The sequence below is a fragment of the Protomyctophum bolini genome (assembly GCF_963924005.1).
Source record: "Protomyctophum bolini genome assembly, chromosome: 1".
Taxonomy (NCBI): domain Eukaryota; kingdom Metazoa; phylum Chordata; class Actinopteri; order Myctophiformes; family Myctophidae; genus Protomyctophum; species Protomyctophum bolini.
In genome coordinates this window covers 5,215,307-5,238,036 of record NC_137862.1, presented here as the reverse complement: position 1 = coordinate 5,238,036, position 22,730 = coordinate 5,215,307, and the positions used below count along the sequence as shown (strand labels likewise).

At 42.4% G+C, this 22,730-nt stretch overlaps 1 protein-coding gene across 3 annotated transcripts in view; it reads left to right on the top strand.

Annotated features, from left to right (window-relative positions):
• Positions 1–291: 291 nt before the first annotated feature.
• Positions 292–22,730, top strand: part of tdrd3 (tudor domain containing 3) — a 44,119-nt gene continuing 21,680 nt past the window's right edge. For all 3 annotated transcript variants that reach the window (XM_080770129.1, XM_080770130.1, XM_080770128.1), the window contains exons 1-7: positions 292–466; positions 3,175–3,259; positions 6,615–6,680; positions 9,072–9,232; positions 15,044–15,185; positions 16,513–16,587; positions 18,739–18,888. In XM_080770129.1, the coding sequence (XP_080626255.1) occupies positions 429–466; positions 3,175–3,259; positions 6,615–6,680; positions 9,072–9,232; positions 15,044–15,185; positions 16,513–16,587; positions 18,739–18,888 (717 nt within the window). In that variant the 5' untranslated portion in view covers positions 292–428. The remainder of the gene's footprint in view (positions 467–3,174; positions 3,260–6,614; positions 6,681–9,071; positions 9,233–15,043; positions 15,186–16,512; positions 16,588–18,738; positions 18,889–22,730) is intronic.

The window sequence follows — 22,730 nt, the reverse complement described above, 5'->3', positions numbered from 1 at the left end:
CCTATCATTATGAACACACACACACGCACGCACGCGCGCACACACACACACACACACACACACACACACACACACACACACACAGAACAGTAGCAGGTCAAGCAATTATACTTTAAGGTCGCAGGACCATTGAAGACCGCACGGGGGCAGTAATGTGCCGCAGCTCGCTCATCTGCCACTAGGCAGAAGAAGAAAGTCTGCCTTTTGCGCATCTCCTAAAGCCTGATGACGTCACGCAAGGTTACTCGAATCCCATTGGTGGCTTATTGAACGTAAAGTCGTTCGTTTACGAGTCACAACTAGCAAGTTATAACAGCGTTAAGTCGATAATGTGCATTGCAATATCACATAGTAATTTATTTATAAGCGGGACATTAAATATATAAGGCGCCATTGTTATTTTTTACACATATTCTTTTTGGAAGAAAATGAGCGATTTGAAAGCATCGCTGACCAAAGAAGGCTGGTAGGTATATAGCTTTGTAGCTAACGTCTGTTAGCGAGCTGTAAATATAACATTATTATCGGTTAGTTATTTATCTCTATAATAACGTGTATGTAGGCTATATTGGCGGCCTTATAGCCAGCACTGCCCTGGCAGTGAACACAGAGCATCAGTGATGGTTGTTTACATAATCAGTCATGGATGGTCGAATGTGATGCTATAGTTTGGTGCAGCTAGCGAGACAGACGTATGGTGTGTAGCCTCTCTGGTGCATACATACATACACGGTCCAGCAGCTGTCAGTGGCAACCACCATGCAGTCTGGAGAAGTCTATGGACTTTAAGGCTATGCACTATAGCTCAGTCTTTCATGTCAAGGACCCCCACATTGACACTAATCAACCCGCGGACCCCCCCATTTGAAAACATATGCCAGGGGACCCCCATAAGAGAAGATTTCTATGGCTCTAGCAGAGATTCTCAACACGTTGAATTTCAAGGACCCCCCCAGTTTGACATGCATTAGTCTACGGACACCCCATTTAATGGCATTTCTATCTCTTGGACCCCCAATTTATATTGTAAAACCCATGTTAATTTAACTCTGAGACTGAGAGCGTATAACGGGTCTATTTGGTTCCATTTGTACACTCTCTGAGTTGCAGACCCACAATGGTCCATTTGGTTGATTCCGAACTATTATTTAGCTGGGGTCCCCCTGGAACTCCCTCAGGGACCCCTGGGAACCACTGCTACAGCTAACCCTAAACTAAAGACATAATGCTTGTGTAGGCCTAGCCCTAGAATGGCTCTTGTTGTTTCATACAGTTACAGTATGTACAGTATTTCACATACAGATTGATTGATTGAAATATTTATTAACAGTTTGTGGAATTACAGTACATTTTAAGCACAAACTCAATACAGAGACTGTTAACTGTGAGTGGACGAACCAATTAAGCATTACACTTGTTTACAACGGGGTCCACAATGTTCAATTCATCAAAGAGCCAGAGAAGAGCCATAGAACGGTCCTGCTTAATTTCTGGTCGGACGTAAAACTGGTGGCCTAAATGTGATAAGGGGCCCGGAATGACAGCTGGACTTATGAAAATCTGATCATCACAAACGTCATCACCAATTGACCTGGGATTGCTGATGACCAGCACCTATCGCATTGCCTTGCGATAGATAGGTGCTGGGTAATTAATCACACCACATGCCAATTGTGTGACCCAAACTTTTGTGTTTCCCTGGTCAATTGGTGATGACGTCTGCGGTAAACAACAGGAAGTATTCGTAAAATCAGTTCATCGATCATTCCGGGCCCCCTCTCGCCCCGGAGAGAAAGACGTCCGTGTGCATCTCTTGGAAAAAGTGGAGATAATTCACTAAATACACGTTTTGTGCCAGAACTTTCACATGGATATGAAACTAGAGGACCATATATTTCACTCCACGTCTTTGGAATTATTTAATGGGCGTTTATCACATTTAGGCCGCCGATAATTCAATTCAACTCAGGAACAGTAGGAAGGGATCTATGCCTACTGATACATGAACATTTACCAAGTTAATTAAATGATCACAGGCGTTCTAGGTCTAGTGTAGGCCTACCCCAAACTAAATTGACCCATTCTCTTCAAATGCTGGCATAATATCACAATGTGGTTTAGTAACACTGCCTGGCCTTGATGTTATGTAGGGAGGCGCCGGCTAGCTTTAAAGGTATATTCAGTGATTTCACTTAATTCAAATAACACTTATTTTTTTGTTTTGTTGTGATAATCCTCTCTACTATAGAGTGTGCTGACCATATAAGGAGTTCCTCCCTGTCCCCAGTTAACCCCTGGGGGTCAAAAAACCTTAGGTTTCGTTTTTGGTTCTCTATCCTGATTGGATGAAAGCTTGGGTCCCGACTCCCAAGGCAAAAACGAAACCTAAGGTTTTTTGACTCCCAGGGGTTAACTGGGGACAGGGAGGAACTCCTTATATGGTCAGCATATAATCACTGAATATACCTTTAAAAAAACTAGAAGATACAAAAATAAAATGCCACTATGTTTTTGTAGGCCCTATATTGAATTTATGTTGTATTAAAAAATAGAATACTTGATGCTCTGATAACAGATAAGGGACTGTTTTCACAGCAAAAGCATGTCATGAATTCTCTGTCTCTAGTGCCATGTTCTTAGATCTTAGTCTTGTATATATTGTGTGTATATGTTTTTACTAATATCTGGCTGCAAACCATTTTCCTGCAAGGGACAATAAGGGCCGATTCATACTCCTATTTTAGAGCCGAATAAAAGTCGGTTCGGCGCTGTAGAGCCTACAATGTGACGTCATTTGGCTCTGTAGAGCCTACAATGTGATGTCATTTGAGGTTCGGGGGTGGGGGGGGGGTACCGTCCTAAAGTCGTCTCTTCGGTGCTACTGAAAATTTCTGACGAGCCGAAATCATTTCGGCACTACAGCGCCGAAACAGCGGTAAAACAGGAGTATGAATCGGCCCTAAAGCTAACCTTGAACCTTGGATGCATTAGTTGGCTAAGCATAGAGATTGTAGTTTCACCCTAATTCTATTTCTAACCCAGTCCAAATAATGTTTAGTTTAATAATGCCTGGTGTTGTGTTTAACATACAAGTTACAACTTACGTTATAGTATAGTTATTGTTTGTTTTATGTCAATCTTCTCACCCATTGCCATGTTGTTGCTGTCGTCCAGGTATCTCAGTGACGAGGGGATAGCAGAACTGAAAGGTGGAGCAGAGAATGCATCACACAATGACATCATCCGTATTGGACTCAATGTGAGTTACCTCTTACACATAATTTGACTTCCTTTGATGTGATTTCTTGTGGACTTTATTTCCCCATCTTCCTATCATTTCACGTCGTTAAAGAACCTAGGCATGAAGGCTCTTCAGGCTCTGGGGCGTACGGTCTGTGGAGGGGGACCCACATTTCATGACCATAGGTGAGAGTGGGAAGGAAGATTGCTCGGTAGACCGAGAGCTTTGCCTTCTGGCTCAACTCTCTTTTCGTCACATCCGTGCGGTACAGTGACTGCAATACCGCCCCCCTGCCGCTCCCATTCTCCGGCTGATCGGTTGCAGGCTTTAGTTCCGACATACTATTGATCCGAAACCTCAATCCTAAACTAACCCTAACCGCAAGCACGGGAGCAGCGCATGTCGCACCATCGCTTTTTCGCATCGCATCGCATCGCATCGCATGTCCCCCCGCTTCGGATCTTCGGTGTGTCGGAAAAGCGTGCGCACCCCGGCTGATCTCCTTCTCCGTTCTCGATACATAAACTCCCTCACCTGGGGTGTAATGCCTCATTCACTACCTGGACTGCACAATCCAATGTTGGCTTTTTTCCATTTTAAAATACAAGACATGCATGCCACAAAGTCACAAAAAATGAAAACGAAACGGAACAGACAAAAACAGCTACTCTACACAAAAACAAACCCTCACAAATATCCATATCTACTGTTGACATGTCACGTGTGTATATACGTTTTTTTAATAGCCATCTGTTGTCTGCGATTGACGTGTGTGTGTATTCAGCTGCAGAAAATATTCGACAGAAAATGGCTATTAATGGACCCTTAATAGTGATTATTATTTAAGTTTTGCCATTGCTGCCATTTCTTTTTTCCGAAATTCCAAAATCGGGTAGCTTTAAGGTACGGCCATGACAGCAATGGTAGGAAAAAAATAAATATAATATTAATCATATTCGGTTTTCGGCCCGACTGTTTCCTATATTTGGTTTCGGCCAAGAATTTCCCTTTCTGTGCATCCCTAATACGTTTAGTTTAGGCACCACTAAAAACCGGTTGCTGGGCAATGCCTTGCTCACTCGCGCATGCATAGACCACTGTTATCATTTGGATCTTCTCTGGCTCTTTTCACGACATTTCTTTTGCTGTCCCTTTGTGCTGATCAGACATCCGAGGTTCGGAAACTTCAGATCTGATTTCAGATGTTTCATCGCATCGCGATTGAAATATAAATGTTTCTCGAGAGTACTTGAGTAGTAATCTCCCAAACTCCGGCCCCGTGCAAGCTGTTTACCACTTGTCGCCCACACGGCCGCAGTGTTTGTGTTAATTAGCCCATTCTGACCTGAGATCAGATTCATACGAGGTTTCCACCGGGGACACACTGGTCTGATTAACCCATTCTGACCTGAGATCAGATTCTAAAAAATGTCAGTCGTTCTTCGATTTTTCAAAAATAGCAGACCTACAAGCTCGTAGCGCGCCACTCGGTGGCGCGCTAAGAGCTTGTAGATCTGCTATTTTTCAATAGCTAAAGCATAACATGATGCTAACACCAAAATGGGTTCCCTCCCAGAATGGGTTAGTATCGGTAACACCTGTGAAGCAAGTAGGGAAGGGGCCTGGAAGCAAGCTATATGAAAAATAAGGTAGAAACCGACGTCATTTTAGCTACCATGCAATTCCAGATGGCAGATTCGTCACACCATGGGAGCCAAACTGCACCCGGAATTTTAGTGGAATGCATTGGAGTCTTATGAGAGCCAGTGGACCAGCTCATGAACAAACACATACTTCTGAATACCTTAAAGTAATCCCTTCTGGAAAATAATACATATAACTTTAATTTTATTGTCTGCTGCTGTTGCTTTTGATGTGTACACTGTGTAATTCTATAGAGGTGTCTAAAGAGCACAAAGTATGTTTCTGAACGTACCAAGTATCACAAGACTGCCCACCGTTTCCTGTCTGGTGGCCAAATCCCACGATACCTCCCGAGACAAACGGCCTGCCGCTGTTTTGATCCTCAAATAAAATGATGTACTCACTGTGCACATCGAAAAGCGTAAGTGATTAGAAAACAACCTGTGATATGTCTTCTTTTATATTCCTGAACCCATTTATATGACAATGAGGCGCAATTGTTCATAAATAATGTTTGTTCATGAGCTGGTCCAGCCGGCTGCGTTCACTGCCCTGTATTCATGGAACTTCTGGTGCGAGGTTTGATCCCATGAAAGCGTCCATGAAAGTGTCATGGCGTACCATGACGTCTAGGGATGCACCGAAAGGGAAACTCTTGGCCGAGACCGAATACCAAATATAGGAAACAGTTGGCTGAACACCGAATTTTCGAATATGATTCATATTATATGTCTTTTTTTTTCTACCATTGCTGTCATGGCCGTACCTTAAAGCTACCTGATTTATGGCAAAATAAAATGTTATGGCAAAACTTAACTTAACTTAAATAATAATCACTATTATGGGTCCATAAAACATTTATTCAGCTCTTTTGAATGCATTAATAGTATAATAACACTATTCGGTGATATATTTTCTGCCTATTCGGGCCGAAACCGAATTAGGCCGAAAATGCTTTTTCTTTTAGCCATTTTCTGCGGAATATTTTCTGCTCGAACTCGAACACATGTTTAACAGCAGAAATGTGGATGGAGAGATGCTACACCCCCACGCCAAATGCTGTGTATAAACTTAGAGCAGGGGTGGGCAACTGGCGGCCCCCACCTTCACTTTTAAGAAAAATAAAGAAAAAACACCCAGTTCCAGGTTAATTGTTGATTTCAGCTGTTAAAATTCCAAACCTGCTTCAATTTCTTCATGACTAGTATTAAATGACTAGTACTTGTAGTTATGTTAACGGTTTATAAAGTTAACATAACTATAACTAAAAGCATTTGAAATTCAATAAAAAAATTGTTACTTTTCAGGATTCTAATTAAAAAATTGCTAAAAATTATTCAGGTTTTCAATTCAAATATAGCCAAAAATAGCTGATCCACAAGGTCAAAACGCGTCGCATATTTCATGTATTTTATGTATTTTTTATGTATTTTATGTATTTTTTTGTATTGTAATCAAATCCATACTTTTGGCATATTATAGCAGGCATAAAAATGGATTGCATTTAGTAAAATTAAACATTTATGAGCAAATATAGTAAGAATAGCAGATGCAAGGTGCACGGTCACAATGTCTTGCGTTGTTGTGAGCTTGGACATCTACTAAGCCTAAGGTATACAACAAAGTATAAAGTATAAAATGGTTAATTATTCATCTAGAGTGGCTGCCCTGTTGTTGTTATTATTGTTGTTATGATGGTTATTTTAATTCTACTTTATCTCCTTTGCAGAGTGATCTTAGGCCTATTGGCAAAAAGTTCCTACCGTCAGAGATCAACAGTGGAAGGGTTGATAAGGTGAGTGATGTCCCTGTTGGGCCTCTGAGGTGGTTTAGTGGGAAAACAATGACAAAGTTTAATAATCCATTCATCTGTTCTTCTTACATTATTCTCACAAGCCCTTTCAAAAATGAGTTTAACCCATTTTGACCTGACATCGAAATTAAAAAAATGTCTTCTAAAGACAGTTTTCTGAAATACCTCATGTTTCTATATCAGTGGTGCTCAATATCTCATGTCTAGGACCCCAAAAAATATCTGTATTTGACCGCCGACCCCCATCTGACAATATTATTATTCCAGGGAACAACATAAATAATAACAAAGAATATATATTCAAAGATCTGCACCACATTTTCACGATTTTTTCAAAAAATAGCACATCTACAAGGCATTTTGAGATTCAAACTTGGGAGATGTATTGGCTCTAAAGTCCTGAATATTCTGAACCACTGCAATGTAGTTCTCCTGTTTGCCACTAGATGGCCCTGATACACTAGGCATGGAGGAATGTTCAAGAATCAATTTGGCACCCATGGAGCTGCATGGTGTGCTGCTAGTTGGAGGGAAAATGTCACAAATGATGGCAGAAGATAATTTGAGAGTTTCTGCTGCTCCCCTCAGGCTCACCCCCCTGTTCTATGTCATGTGGTACATGTGCACCCCCCCCTCCCCCCCAGTATGGGTCTTTAGGAAGTGAGCCATCAGATTTGCTAATTTAAGCCATTTTGGGCGGGAAGCCGGGAACCCCCTTTGGTGTTTTAAGCATTAAGTTATACTTTAGCTGTTGGAAAATAGCAGACCTACAAGTTCATAGCGCGGCACCGAGTGCGAACTTGTAGGTCTGCTATTTTTGAAAAATCGTGAAAATGTGCCTCAAATCTTTTAATATATATATATATTATTACAGAGTGTACATTTTAACTCAAATCTTTGCTTCTGGGGAGGTCACCTGGAACAACATATATGGGGGTCCTTGACATGAAATGTTTGAGAACCACTGACATAGAAACATGAGGTTTTTCAGAAAACTGTCAGGATTTAGAAGACATTTGTAGAATCGTCCTCAGGTCTAAATGCGTTTCTACAAGCTCAACTTGTAGGTCTGCTATTTTTGCAAAATCACCAGCACTTGCTCTCACTACTAAATAGCCACCACTACTAAATAGCCACACTTTTCACACCACAACTGCTAACGACTACAATATCAGAAGGCAATAACATCATATTTCAAAGGAACTGGCTAGGCTAGAAAAACTAAGTTATATCTCTGACCCTGGCATGTGTGTGCGAGATGCAATGGATTCCCCTGGCTCGCTCAGCTGGTCAGATATCCAACTAAAATTGTTCACAAACTATTGCCCTTGCTTACAAATTAGCAGCATCAGAGCAACCAAGCTAGCAGATATTCCCCAACTCTGAACAACAAACAAACCGTCATCAAAGATTCTAGTCAGACATGCTAGCAAACGGTACCGAAAGGTTCAGCTTGCCCTGACTGTCACAACATCAGTGCCAACAAAATACATTTTAGCAAGCCAATACTCCCAACTCCATAACTCCATAAATCTGCCAGTGTAATATTATTCCTCTGAGCGACCCTACACCTATCTGGATACCTTTGCCGCAAGCATCCTCTAGGCCAGTGGTTCCCAAAGTGGGGTCCGGGGACCCCCAGGGGTACTTGAGGGAGTTCCAGGGGGTCCCCAGCTAAATGATAGTTAGGAACCAAATGGACCAGAGAGTACAATTAGCATTGATTTTACGATATAAATTGGGGGTCCCAGAGATAGAAATGCTATTAAATGGGGGTTCGTATGGGGACTAGGTTGGTGGAGGGTGTGTAGAGCCCAGGATCACATTTGATGATTGACACAGGGGTGAAAAATGGGTTACAAAATCGTGGGATAAAAAAATAAATATATGTATATATAAAAAAAAAGGGGGGTTCGTAGACTAATGCATGTCAAACTGGGGGTCTTTGAAATTAAACTGGTTGAGAATCACTGCTAGATCCATAAATATCTTCTCTCATGGGGGTCCCCTGGCATATCTTTTCAAATGGGGGTCCGTGGGCTAATGAGTGTCAATTTGGGGGTCCTTGACATGAAAAAGGTTTGGGAACCAGTCCTCTAGGCTACAAACAGGCAGGGGCTTTACTTCCATTGTACTTTTGATTGCTCAGTCTTGGGGTTTTTACTAAACAGTTGACAATTTACTAACCGTTGACAATCAAACACGTTACATTTATTTTCATATTTCATTTTTACTATTAGTATATTGTAATAACCAGGCATTTACTGTATGTATTCATTAAACCTTTTGTGGTGTAAATTAAATGAATAATGAAAAATTAAGTGTATATTAATTCTTTTTGTGTTTTGTGTTTGTCACTTTGCATCTGGCCAGTTGGAAGGGCCATGTGTCCTTCAGCTCCAGAAGATGAGGAACATCTCAGCCTCCAAAGACCACGAGGAGTCCACGGGAGCTCCCAGGATGCTGCGACTACAGATGACCGATGGACACACCACCTGTGTAGGCCTGGAGGTCAGACACCTGTCCAAGATCAGGTGAGAATGACCGATGGGACACACCACCTGTGTGGGCCTGGAGGTTTAGACACCTGACCAAGATCAGGTGAGAATGACCGATGGACACACCACCTGTGTAGGCCTGGAGGTCAGACACCTGACCAAGATCAGGTGAGAATGACCGATGGGACACACCACCTGTGTAGGCCTGGAGGTCAGACACCTGACCAAGATCAGGTGAGAATGACCGATGGACACACCACCTGTGTGGGCCTGGAGGTCAGACACCTGACCAAGATCAGGTGAGAATGACCGATGGAGGACACACCACCTGTGTGGGCCTGGAGGTCAGACACCTGACCAAGATCAGGTGAGAATGACCGATGGACACACCACCTGTGTAGGCCTGGAGGTCAGACACCTGACCAAGATCAGGTGAGAATGACCGATGGGACACACCACCTGTGTGGGCCTGGAGGTCAGACACCTGACCAAGATCAGGTGAGAATGACCGATGGGACACACCACCTGTGTGGGCCTGGAGGTCAGACACCTGACCAAGATCAGGTGAGAATGAATGACCGATGGACACACCACCTGTGTGGGCCTGGAGGTCAGACACCTGACCAAGATCAGGTGAGAATGACCGATGGGACACACCACCTGTGTGGGCCTGGAGGTCAGACACCTGACCAAGATCAGGTGAGAATGTGTCAGCGTTTGTTTGAATCAGTGTTGTTTTCGTCGACTAAAAACTATGACGGAAAAATGTTCGTCGACTACCTTTTTTTCACTGAGGAAAACGACATGGAAACTAAATGAAAACTACGCTATGATGACTAAAACTAAGACTGAATATATTGACAATTTCGTCGTCAAATAAAAACTAGACTAAAACGTTAGGAAGGGACTATTGGACAAGATATCCAATATAAGTCATTTTACACTTGCTGAAAATAGCCGATCTACAAGCTCACAACGCGTCACGCTGCGACACTTTGTGAGCTTGTAGATCATACCCTACTTGACGCACAAATGCCCCCCCCCCCCCCCCCCCCACACACCCCCCTTCAGTCAACACCCTCATCCCACCACATGCCCCCCGTTTTCCATTTTAACTTCCATTTCCACTTGGTTTGGCAGCTGATCAGAGCTAACAATTCCCTGTGATGCTAATGGCATCTCCAACCCTGGAAACGGTGGCCGTGGCGACCGCTGCCATGGTGACTAGCTAACTGTGTACAGGTGGAGGAGTGGAAAGAAAGCTTTCAGCAGACTTTCTGTTAGGAAGGAGGAGAGGAGAGGAGAGGAGAGGAGAGGCCAACAGAACAAATCCTCTCTTCATGAGCTGTGCTTACACACACAAACACACACACACACACACACACACACACACACACACACACACACACTGATCACTGATCACTGACAGGCTCTAGCAACAACAACACTGGTTACTGTTCCTAGATAGTGCATGTTTTTGCATGTGTGTGTGTGTGTGTGTGTGTGTGTGTGTGTGAAGGGATGAGATGGATTACAAGCAGGATGTAGCTGGTGGAGCCTGATCAGGGTGTGATAGAGCGAGAGGAGAATTAAGCATTAACCCATTCTGGGCGGGAACCCCTTTTGGTGTTTAAAAGCATTATGTTCTACTTTAGCTATATTGATCTACAGACCTACAAGCTCATAGCGCGCCACGGAGTGCCGCGCTACGAGCTTGTAGGTCTGCTATTTTTGGAAAAGTCATGAAAATGTGGCGCAAATCTTTGAATATATATTTCAGAGTGAATATTTTTAACTAATATATTGGCTTCTGGGGGGGGGGGGGGTCCCTGGAACTACATATTTCCAGATGGGGGGGGGGGTCCTGCGGCCAATTACATAATATTTTTAGGGGTCCTTGACATGAAAATGTTTGAGAACGACTGATATAGAAACAGAGGTTTTTCCAGAAAACTGTCAGGATTTAGAAGACATTTGTGTAGAATCGTCTTCCGGTCTAGATGGGTTAACCCATTCTGACCTGAGATCAGATTCATACGAGGTTTCCACTGGACACACACTGGTCTGATCAACCCATTCTGACCTGAGATCAGATTCTAAAAATGTCAGTCGTTCTTCGATTTTTTCAAAAATAGCAGACCTACAAGCTCGAGTGGCGCGCTATGAGCTTGTAGATCTGCTATTTTTCAATAGCTAAAGCATAAGATGATGCTAACACCAAAATGTGTTCCCGTTCAGAATGGGTTAAGTAGCAAGATTGAGTAGAGTGAGTGAGTAGTGTGTTTGCACGATGTGTGCACGATCATGGAAAGTTCCAGAGTGGGCTCATATCCACACTGTCCACCATCCTGAGGGCTCCTCTCTCTGCTCTGTCCAGCTCAGCGCTTCGGCGCTGAAATCCCTAATTGCTGCTTTGGCATCCGGCATCAGTAGCTGGAAATCCCTCTAAGTCCCTGTGCTTCCCTAATGAGAGAGACGGCGCGCAGGGCCTGCCTTATCGGGGGCCTGATGAAATAGAAGGGCGTTTAACCCATTCTGACCTGAGATCAGATTCTAAAAAAAATGTCTGTTTGAAAATGACAGTTTTCTGAAAAAAGCCTATGTTTCTATGTCGGTCGTTCTTGGATTTTTCAAAAATAGCAGACCTACAAGCTCGTAGCGTGCCACTCGGTGGCGCGCTATGAGCTTGTAGATCTGCTATTTTTCAATAGCTAAAGCATAACATAATGCTATAACACCAAAAGGGGTTCCCGCCCAGAATGGATTAACCCATTTAGGTCCTGACGTCGAAATAAATAAAAAACGTTCCGCTCTGAAATAATATTATATTCAAAGATTTTGTGCAACATTTTCACGATTTATTTTCTCCAAAAAATGACAGACCTAGTACAAGCTATGAGCTTGTCGATCTGCTATTTTTTCAATAGCTAAAGTATAACGTAATGCTTGGTTAAAAAAAACACCAAAAAGGGGCTCCCGTCGTACAGACTGGGTTAATTTACCGTGAGGATGTGTGAGGGACTGGGATTATTCATGTCGCCTCTCTACCCTGGCACCGCTCCATGTCATTTAGAATAATGGGATGCATAGCGGGATACGATGTGGAAGGAAGGGACTGGCCCTTTTGATATATAAAAGTTTGTTAACCCATTCTGACCTGAGATCAGATTCATACGAGGTTTCCACTGGACACACACTGGTCTGATTAGCCCATTCTGACCTGAGATCAGATTCTAAAAATGTCAGTCGTTCTTCGATTTTTCAAAAATAGCAGAACTACAAGCTTGTAGCGCGCCACTCGGTGGCGCGCTATGAGCTTGTAGATCTGCTATTTTTCAATAGCTAAAGCATAACATGATGCTAATACCAAAATGGGTTCCCGTTCAGAATGGGTTAAAGGAGAATTCCATACTAAAAGGCTTTCTTATCTTTTATTTGTATAGTTGTTATGTCCCCACCAAAGAGGTCCAGGTGTTATTTTTGTGCAAAAGCTCCTTATTGGCTATTTCCCCTACCATAAATAAGCCCTACATTAATTGCATTGAATTGAATGTGGCTATGGGGTGTTGTGCTTGTGGGTTTTTTTTTTCTTTTTCATTTATTTACATTCATAATGTAAATAATATCCCAAGCGGCACACTTTACTACTTATTTCGATGGAAATAAGCAAATTATAACTCATACACACACACACACACACACATAGTGAGAGATGCGTCCAGTCCCCGATGACACACTGCGTCCACGTTACCCTCATTTAACGTCCTAACCGTTACTCGGAGGTATAAAACTCCATAGATTTCATTGTGTAGTTTATGAATTATTGAACACACAAGTTCCCTGCTGCATTTTTCCAATTGCTGCGGATGATGACGGCACAGTATTGAAGGCAAACACAAAAAAAATCTAATACCGGTAACCAAAAATGATGCAACTTTCTCCGCCCGTTGGCGTGGAGTCTTACCGAAGCAGAGGTGAGAATGCGGCCTTAGTGTCGAGGTGACCTTGAGGCCTGAGCAAACCGCCACGCACTTGTTTTTTTTTTTTTTTTTTTCTTATCCCACGATTTTGTAACCCAGTTTTTCTTTTCACCCAGTGCCAATTATCTAATGTAATCCTGGGCGCTACACTTCCTCTGCCAACCTGGGGGGGCAGCGGACTGTCCTCATGCCTCCTTCTATGCATGAGGAGTCCAAGCTGCTTCTTTTCACCTGACGGTGGGGAATTTCCCCGGGCCGGACGTAGCGAGTGGAAGGGACACGTTATTCCGACCAGTTCCTTTCCCCTCCATCAGGCGCCCTGGCTGGCCAGGGGGAGGTAGTTATTTTTAGAGACCAGGATTACGGCATGTTTTTGTGAGGGTATCTACCCTAGGGGACACGGGGAGAACATCCAAACTCCACACAGAAAGGCCCTTTCGCCAACCCCCGCCTCGGGTATGGGCACTGATGACGCGCCGCCAGTGCCCACAGTGTCCCCAGCGGGAATCGAACCCAGGACCTTGACGCACTTGTTTCTACATCACTCCGGGCAGCGCACGCCCTGCTCCTCCGCCTCCTCGTTATTATGCCCCTTTTGCCATAGGGTTGTCACGTTTTATACCATACCAAAGAAGTCTTAGTGCTTTTTCTGGTTTTATCCTCGTAGCAGTTTTTGTATTGACCCATTTACAAATGTCAATCAAGCTTGTTTGTTAAATGTAGGCTATATTGTAGAATCCTATGCAGTATATAGGCTATAGTACTAATGTCTGTAGTTATGAATGACATGTCTGTAGTTATGAATGACATGTCTGTAGTTATGAATGACATGTCTGTAGTTATGAATGCCTGTAGTTATGAATGACATGTCTGTAGTTATGAATGCCTGTAGTTATGAATGACATGTCTGTAGTTATGAATGACATGTCTGTAGTTATGAATGCCTGTAGTTTATGTACATGGCCCTACTTCATCAGCAGGGATTCAGCGTTTTAGCCAAAGTGATGTAATTAAGCGTAATAACAATATAATTTGAAAATCCATCTCTCTTCAACAGATGGGAGCCAGCGGCGGGCTTTTTCCCACTGCGGTCCTTTTTCATCATTCAGTGCAAAGCGATGCAGGCCTAATTATTAAATTATAATCATTTCATACCAAAACTGTCCCGTGTGTGTGTGTGTGTTATGTCTGCTGCCCTGTGTCAGGTCAGCTGTACTGTACTGTATGTAACGATGCGTTGCCGTCCATGCACGTTGTAACTGGCTGCTCTCCCAACTGTCAAACTGCACTGGCAGTGTTTATGTCCTTTGTACAAGGTATTCCTGTACTTCTCATTATGTGGACATAAATAAACATTTCAAATGTGATTCTGATCTCTGTGACACTATACACACGCAGAAGAAGCGGGGGGGTGGGGTTGGGGGGGCTGCGCTACTAGGAGTTCTGTAGAAACGAGCAAACCACAGAACCCCTAACTGCACCAGATGAGCGAAGTTAGTTAGTTACTATATTTTACCCAGGGTAACTGGACTATAAGCTCAAGAACTTGTTTACAGCCAGGCCCTGCTCATATAGAACATTTCATGGTAGAGTGGTTCAATGCCTTGCTCAAGGGCACTTCAGCGGTGGTAATTTTAACGTGCCGGTCCGGGGATACGAACTATAGCGACCTTTTCCGATATCAAGACCTGCTCCGCAAACCGTTCGGCCACCGCTGCCCCAGAACACACTGGTGCCATGGTGGTTTCCTTGCGTGAATATAATGTTAAGCGATTTGGATACAGGTTAATGAATGCACCATTATTAATTTATTACATATTTTTTTTGGTTTAACACAAATGTATAAATGACCTGTTTTTTTTTCCAGTTTAAACACCCCCCCTGGAACAAAGCTGAAGCTCCTCGGCACGGTAGAAGTTAAGAATGGTCTTCTGCTCCTGGACGACTCCAAGATCTCCGTCCTGGGAGGAGAGGTGGACCACATGGTGGAGAAATGGGAACTGCAGAGGGTGAGGGAGCTGTTTTATTTTCATTATAATTAGTCAGTTATGCTTTTGGTGTTCGCATTATGCTTTAGCATTTGAAAAATAGCAGATCTACAAGCTCGTAGCGCGCCACCGAGTGGCGCGCTACGAGCTTGTAAAATCGAAGAACGACTGACATAGAAACATAGCTTTTTCAGAAAACTGATGTAGAAGACATTTATAGAATCTGATCTCAGGTCAGAATGGGTTTAAACAATGGAGCGTTTGGCCCATTGCGGCGGTGCTACTGAGCACATTGGATCGACCTGAAGTCGTGTATCGTGTTCTTCTCACAAAGAAGAACACGAGGACATTACAGTCATTTCACAACACGAGGACATTACAGTAATTTCACAACACAAACACGAGGTGTGACATTTGGTGAGCGAGTTTCCCTCGGCTGAAACCTGTTAAACAAACGAGGTGGTGGCGCCGTGGCGCACACTAAGCCGCTTATCTGAAATCCAGATAAATGTAGTAGACAAAGTACATGTTCTAAATGTATGAATTTATTACACTTTACATTAGGTAAAAATTTAAATTTAAAAGGCATTATATAATGTGTACTTCATCTAAAGTGTAATAGATTATGTACCGGGTACAACAACATATTATATTATTATATTGTGCATTAAAATAGCTGGCTAATTGACACCTGTAGTGTAAACTGGCAACAGCCATTCTTGTTTGTTTGAACGTTCATTCACATCATTCACCTGGAACTTTTAACGATTAAATGTGGTGTTCATGAAAATGAAGCAGCGTGTTCAGTCTGATGTGCATCTTCATTCTACAATGGTAATACACCCAATATTCAGCCTCAGAAAATATTCGGGAGAGAAAATGTCTAAAAATGCATTTTCGGCCTATTCGGTTTCGGCCTGAATGGGCAGAAAATATATCACCGACTAGTATATGCAATTAATGCATTCAAAAGAGCTGAATAAATGTTTTATGGACCCATAATAGTGATTATTATTTAAGTTAAGTTTTGCCATAATCATGTCTTTTGCAGAAATAAATCAGGTAGTTTTAAGGTACGGCCATGACAGCAACGGTAGGAAAAGAAATATGAATCATATTCAGTATTCGGTTTTCGGGCCAACTGTTTCCTATATTCGGTTTCGGGCCAAGAATTTCCCTTTCGGTGCATTGCCTAGTAATACTGTGTGATCACTGACTCCCATGCATGTTGTTGATGTTGTATGTATGTGTGTTTTCACTGTGTTTTCACTGTGCGCTCCAGAGCCTGGCCAAACTGTATGTATGTGTTTTCACTGTGTTTTCACTGTGTTTTCACTGTGCGCTCCAGAGCCTGGCCAAACACAGCAGGAGCTTCGGCATCGGTGCAGAAGGTGGACCTCCTCCCTTTGTGCCATTCGGACAGGTGAGATGGATGCTAGGGCATAGATAGATAGATCTTTATTTGTCATTGCAACGTGTACAACGAAATTAAAAGTGCCAACCAATCAGTGCATTATATCAACATACTGTACAAGCTAAAACAAAACACACATGACTTCTTGTTATTGCACAACCCCAGCAGCACTAATGCACAAACATGTCATTTCAGCTGTTATCGCACAACAAACCCTTATTGTACTTATGATGGCAGAGAAAACTAAAATGTGTCGCAGCAACAGATCATATTTTAGCAGCATTGAGTGCAACTACCGCTGTGGGATAGAAGCTGTTACTGAATTTAGGGCATAGGTCATAGGGCATAGGTCATAGGGCATAGGTCATCATTTTTACTAGTTGACTAGTTGCCTAGTTTACTAGTCGATTTAGTTGTTTAACTACCTATTATGTAAAAAAATACTAATTAATAAATATTTTATAATAATACCGCGACTAATAATATATAATACACACACATTTATGTTTTACTGACAGCCTACTGACGAATTTATGTTTGAATTAAAGTAGGCTTAAAGCAACTGTGCTATTCCTGGAATACACGTTTTTTTTTTTTCCTTTTTACTCGTGACATTTCACTGGAACAGAATACAGAGTGATAGGAATGATGGGGTTGAACAGAATACAGAGTGATAGGAATGATGGGGTTGAACAGAATACAGAGTGATAGGAATGATGGGGTTGAAGGACACAGAAAGAAAGAAGGGATGACAAGTGAAAAACGTAGTGTGGCGGATTCTAACCTATAGCGTGTCACTCATAAATAAGCTGCTTTGCACCGAAGACAGAATGTTTGGTCTGAAAAAAGAAATGTGCTCAATCCACATGATGGATGATGTGACTGTCCCTCTCCGTTACCTTTTTATATATATATATATATATATCTATATATATATATATATATATATATATATATATATATATATTATTTTTTTACTTCTTAGATGAAAGGCACAGGTACAGGCATACACAAAAAATGCACATAAAACATCATTCAAAATTCTTTACCGACTACAGTCAGTGGCTTGCCCCTTGCCTCATTTTAACCCATTTAGGCCTGACCTAAATGGGTTAATTTAATTAAAAAAAAAATATATATAATAATAATAATTTAAAGAAATTAAAATAAATAAAATAAATCTTCTAAATCCTCCAGTTTTCTGAAATAAATATTTTCAGATTTTCAAATAGCAGACCTACAAGCTCGTAGATCTATGACCTATGAGCTTGTAGATCTGCTATTTTTCAATAGCTAAATTATAACATAATGTTTAAAACACCAAAAGGGATTCCTGCCCAAAATGGGTTAAAATATCCTACCCCCAAACCCCAGCACCAACCACCGTTGACAAAAAAAAAAACAGAAAAATATAGTAATGATTATAACAATTAAATACAACATAAAACTCAATATATATATTTTTATTAACAACAAATTGTAAATAGGGGCACGGTGGCACAGTTGGTAGTGCTGTCGCCTCACAGCTAGAAGGTCCTGGGTTCGATTCCCGCTCGGGGCACTGTGGGTGCTGGCGGCGTGTTTCCTCCTCCGCGTCATCAGTGCCCATACCCGAAGGCGGGGGTTGGCGAAAGGGCCTTTCTGTGTGGAGTTTGCATGTTCTCCCCGTGTCCCCTAGGGTAGGTACCCTCACAAAAACATGCAGTAATCCTGGTCTCTAAACTGCCTCCCCCTGGCCAGCCGGGGCGCCTGATGGAGGGGAAAGGAACTGGTTGGAATAACGTGTTCCTTTCACGCGCTACGTCCAACCAGGGAAACTCCCCCCTGTCAGGTGTAAAGGAGCAACTTGGACACTCAAGCATGAAGGGAGCATGAGTTAAGTCCGTTGCTCTCCCCAGGTTGGCGGAGGGTGTGTAGAGCCCAGGATCACAGTAGATGATTGACACAGGGGTGAAAAATGGGTTACAAAATCGTGGGATAAAAAAAAAAAAAATTGTAAATAATAAATAAAAAAAAAATCCCTCCCAACCCAACCCCATCATAGGGCCTGAAAAGAAAAATAAATTAGAAAATATTTCAACAAAGACTAAAAAAAAAAAAAAAAAAGGGGATTCTACAGATATAATTATAGTTCTATATGTCATGCTCCGTTTCCTGTAGAAATGTGCGAGGAGGGATGAAGTGGACAGCAGGGAACTGGACCAGAGGAAGACCCTGCAGAGCACCAGCACGGCCAAGACCGCCGACGAGAACGACGAGTTCGAAAAGCAGCGGATAGCGGCCATTGCTGAGGTGGCCAAGACCAAAGAGGTGTGTGTATATATATATATCCCCTTTCTCTGAGTCGTTATCTCATTAAAGGCGCAGTGAAACGGAAATGGTGAACAACATGAAAATGGTGTTTCCACATGAAACACCGGTCTGAAGTTTCTGAACCAATCAGAGTGTCGCATCCCTTCAGGCGATGGGACGGTAGCTAGGGACGGTAGCTCTGCTATGCGCTACAGCGTGGTATGTGTTTGTTTACAAATCAGACGGTCGGCCAGCACAACCAGTTTACTGTTACGTGCTTATTTCTACCCTATAATGTTTTCAGAAACATATTTTAGCGTGATGATTAAGTTGAAACCGAGTAATACACTGTCTGAATGTTATCTTGAATGGAAATAAAAACGGAGTAATCTGTAATCAGAAGCAGCTGTGTTGCATGGATGCGCAGATATGGGGAATTAAACAGGTGAGCTTCATTTTTATTGGCTTTTATCGATGTGTATCTCTACACGTCATCACGCAGCACGTTTTCATTTTAATAAATAAATAATACAATCGTTTTATGGACCTTTGATATAAAAACCCACAGAAATTAGAATTTTCCCATTTTTTTGGCATCCATTGTTAGGTATGCCCATATGATGACCACGGATATGGTCTAAAAGTGTGAAAAACGTCTTTTTCATTTCACTGCGCCTTTAAAGGTATATTCAGTGATTTCACTTAATTCAAATATCACTTATTTTTTTGTTTTTTGTTGTGATAATCCTCTCTACTTTAGAGTGTGCTGACCATATAAGGAGTTCCTCCCTGTACCCCAGTTAACCCCTGGGGGTCAAAAAACCTTAGGTTTCGTTTTTGACTCTCTATCCTGATTGGACGAAAGGCTTTGGGTCCCAGCCAAAAACGAAACCTAAGGTTTTTTGTGTGAAATCACTGAATATAACTTTAACCCAAAATGTTTTTTTTTTTTATGTGGACACGCCCACCAGTTCATTAAGTATGCCTGGTGGTGGTTGGTGATCCACCTGAACTGAAGCCCCACCCACCCACAGCTGTAGTTGTATGATAAAGGGGGAGGGAGGGGTTAGGGGAGGGGCTGATAGAGTGATGTCACTATATTACTGTTTATTTCATTGGCCCCGTTTGACTGTCAAGGGTTCAGCCTCCAGAAAGAAACCCTAAATACAAAGTTAATACACCATTGCACATAAAAACGACTCCAGGGTGTCTAATGAAGTACTGTCACTTCATAGACTCATGAAAAACTGGAAAAATACAAAAAAATTGTGGCACTCCATCTTTAATAAATTACAGTTAAAGTTATTTACTGATTCCTTTTAGTGATTTGTATTCTATACTGACCCACCACCTCCCTCATTTTGCTATAATTGGTTCTGCAATTGTTATTGTTGCAACCGTTATAGAATTGGCACCTGAACAGGGACTTGAACCCTTGGACACTCAGATTAATGCTCTACCGACTGAGCTAATCAGGCCTTAATCAAATCAAAACCCGGCAGCAGCCAAACTCCTCCAGCTTGAGGACAGCTTGAAGGTGCGGAAGACTTGCTTCTCAACCACATATACAGTATGTCACACAGCAACCCATCAGGGGGCATGGGATCAGCTCGGCGTGGTCCTTGAAGTTAACCCATTCTGACCTGAGATCAGATTCTATACGAGGTTTCCACTGGACACACACTGGTCTGATTAACCCATTCTGACCTGAGATCAGATTTTTTTTTAAATCAGTCGTTCTTCGATTATTCAAAAATAGCAGACCTACAAGCTCGTAGCGCGCCACTCGGTGGCGCGCTATGAGCTTGTAGATCTGCTATTTTTCAACATCTAAAGCATAACATGATGCTAACACCAAAACGGGTTCCCGGTCAGAATGGGTTAATCTGGACTGTGCCGTTAAGACACGATGGCCTCCTTGGCCCTGAACCAGTGGGAGAGGTAGTACAGGGCAGGCCGTGCCAGCTCGTCACCGTCTCTGCCAAAATTAAGACGTTATTAACACCACAAGACCTGGATATTCCGTCCCGCCTGGACTACTGTAATTCCTCGTTTACAACATGGAGTCACTCCTCTATACACCGATTTCAATCAATCAATCAAAAGCCTCCAACTTGTGCAGAACGCGGCTGCTAGACTGTTAATCAACACACAAAGAAGGTCACACATTACTCCTGTGCTTGCCGCCTTGCACTGGACTCCAGAATTCAATTTAAAATTGTAATTAATTAATTACTTATAAATCTCTCCATGGGCTGGGCCCAATGTATTTAATTGAACTGGTGAACCCCAAGGTGAATATGAGACACCGTAGGTCTTCAGACAAAGGTCTTCTCACTATCCCCTAAAGCCGCTAAGCTGCGAACCAAAGGAGATGGAGCTTACGCATTTGTTGCTCCTACGCTGTGGAATGACTTACCACTCTGCTTGAGAAACGCTGTGTCTGTTGACATCTTTAAGAAGCTACTAAAAACTCATTTGTACCGCAAAACATTTTGGTTTGCTCCAGTGATTGTTTCAATCTTTTGTTAATTTCTATGTACCGTTCTATTTTATCTATTTCTAGGTACTGTCTTTGCTGCTCTCTTTCTTATTTCATTGCTGGTTTATCTTTGATTGCGATGTTCTTGTTTCATTCCTATTCTTTTATTGTACAGCACCTTGTAACAACTGTTTTGAAAGGCGCTTTATAAATGAAATTACCTTAACCTCTACGTGCCATGTTGGCACCGGCCTTGAGAAACCGCTGCTCGCGGACGGAAGCAGCCATGGAAGTACTTGAGTACAACCAGTAAAACGCGCAAACGCGGGAAGCGAACGCAGCTCGTACATATTTGAGTCCCCAAAGCAGCTCCATATATGGGCACAAGTTGGACCACGCCATCACACTCATGTCACCATGACTCAGCCATAACCATATAAGGAGTCCCCAAAGCAGCTCCATATATGGGCACAAAAGCGTGACACACAGACACACGGACACACAGACATGATCTGCTAGGTCTCATAGTAAGTGCTCACTGTGTTCGCAATCACTGCGTTCGCAACTATACCTTCTTTAGGAGCGTGTCACACTGACGTACCGTAGTTCTCTACATTGGCTTTGTCAATGTACTGCAGACTTTCTTTCTGTGTCATTCACCGATTTGTTCAGAACGGGCCGCACCCCTTAATGCGCTAAAAAAGAAGGGGCACACCGGGATTGCTCGCAGGAATCAAGCCCTGAGCAGAAATAAAACTAAATATATCACGCCCAAAGACAATATATCACGCCGTAAAGACAAACTTTGTTTAATCCACGTTAATCGCCGCTTGATTAGCTTAACGTTAGCTTTTTTTTCTTTTCTAGCGCCGAACGATTTTAATGTAAAAACGGCCAAAATCCTGTGTGCATGCACGCGCACAAGCCGTATCTATATGCATTATGGCTCATAATCTGCAAAAAAGAAAAAGCGATATTCGGCACTTGATTTGAGCTTAGATTGACTTTGTTATGATATAGAAAGCAATCGCGGGGCAAAACTGATCCCAGGTCAGTATAATGAAATGGCCGACTTTCACTACCGGTTCAAACTAACCAAAACATCTGGGGTCATTTGGGGGACTTTTTTTGAATACGTCTGGCATGGGCAACGGCCCCATCTTGTGGATAGCAGCAGTATGGCACTTAAACAGTTTTAATGATGTACATTCTGTAGTTATTGTCTCTGTTGGAGGATGTATCCCACTTTAGACATAAAACAACCACACTTTCCTCAGTGTATCATTTAATAATAATAATAAATTTTATTTATAACGCACTTTACATTTGAAACAAATCTCAAAGTGCTACAGATAAAAATGTAAAATAAAAATAAGAA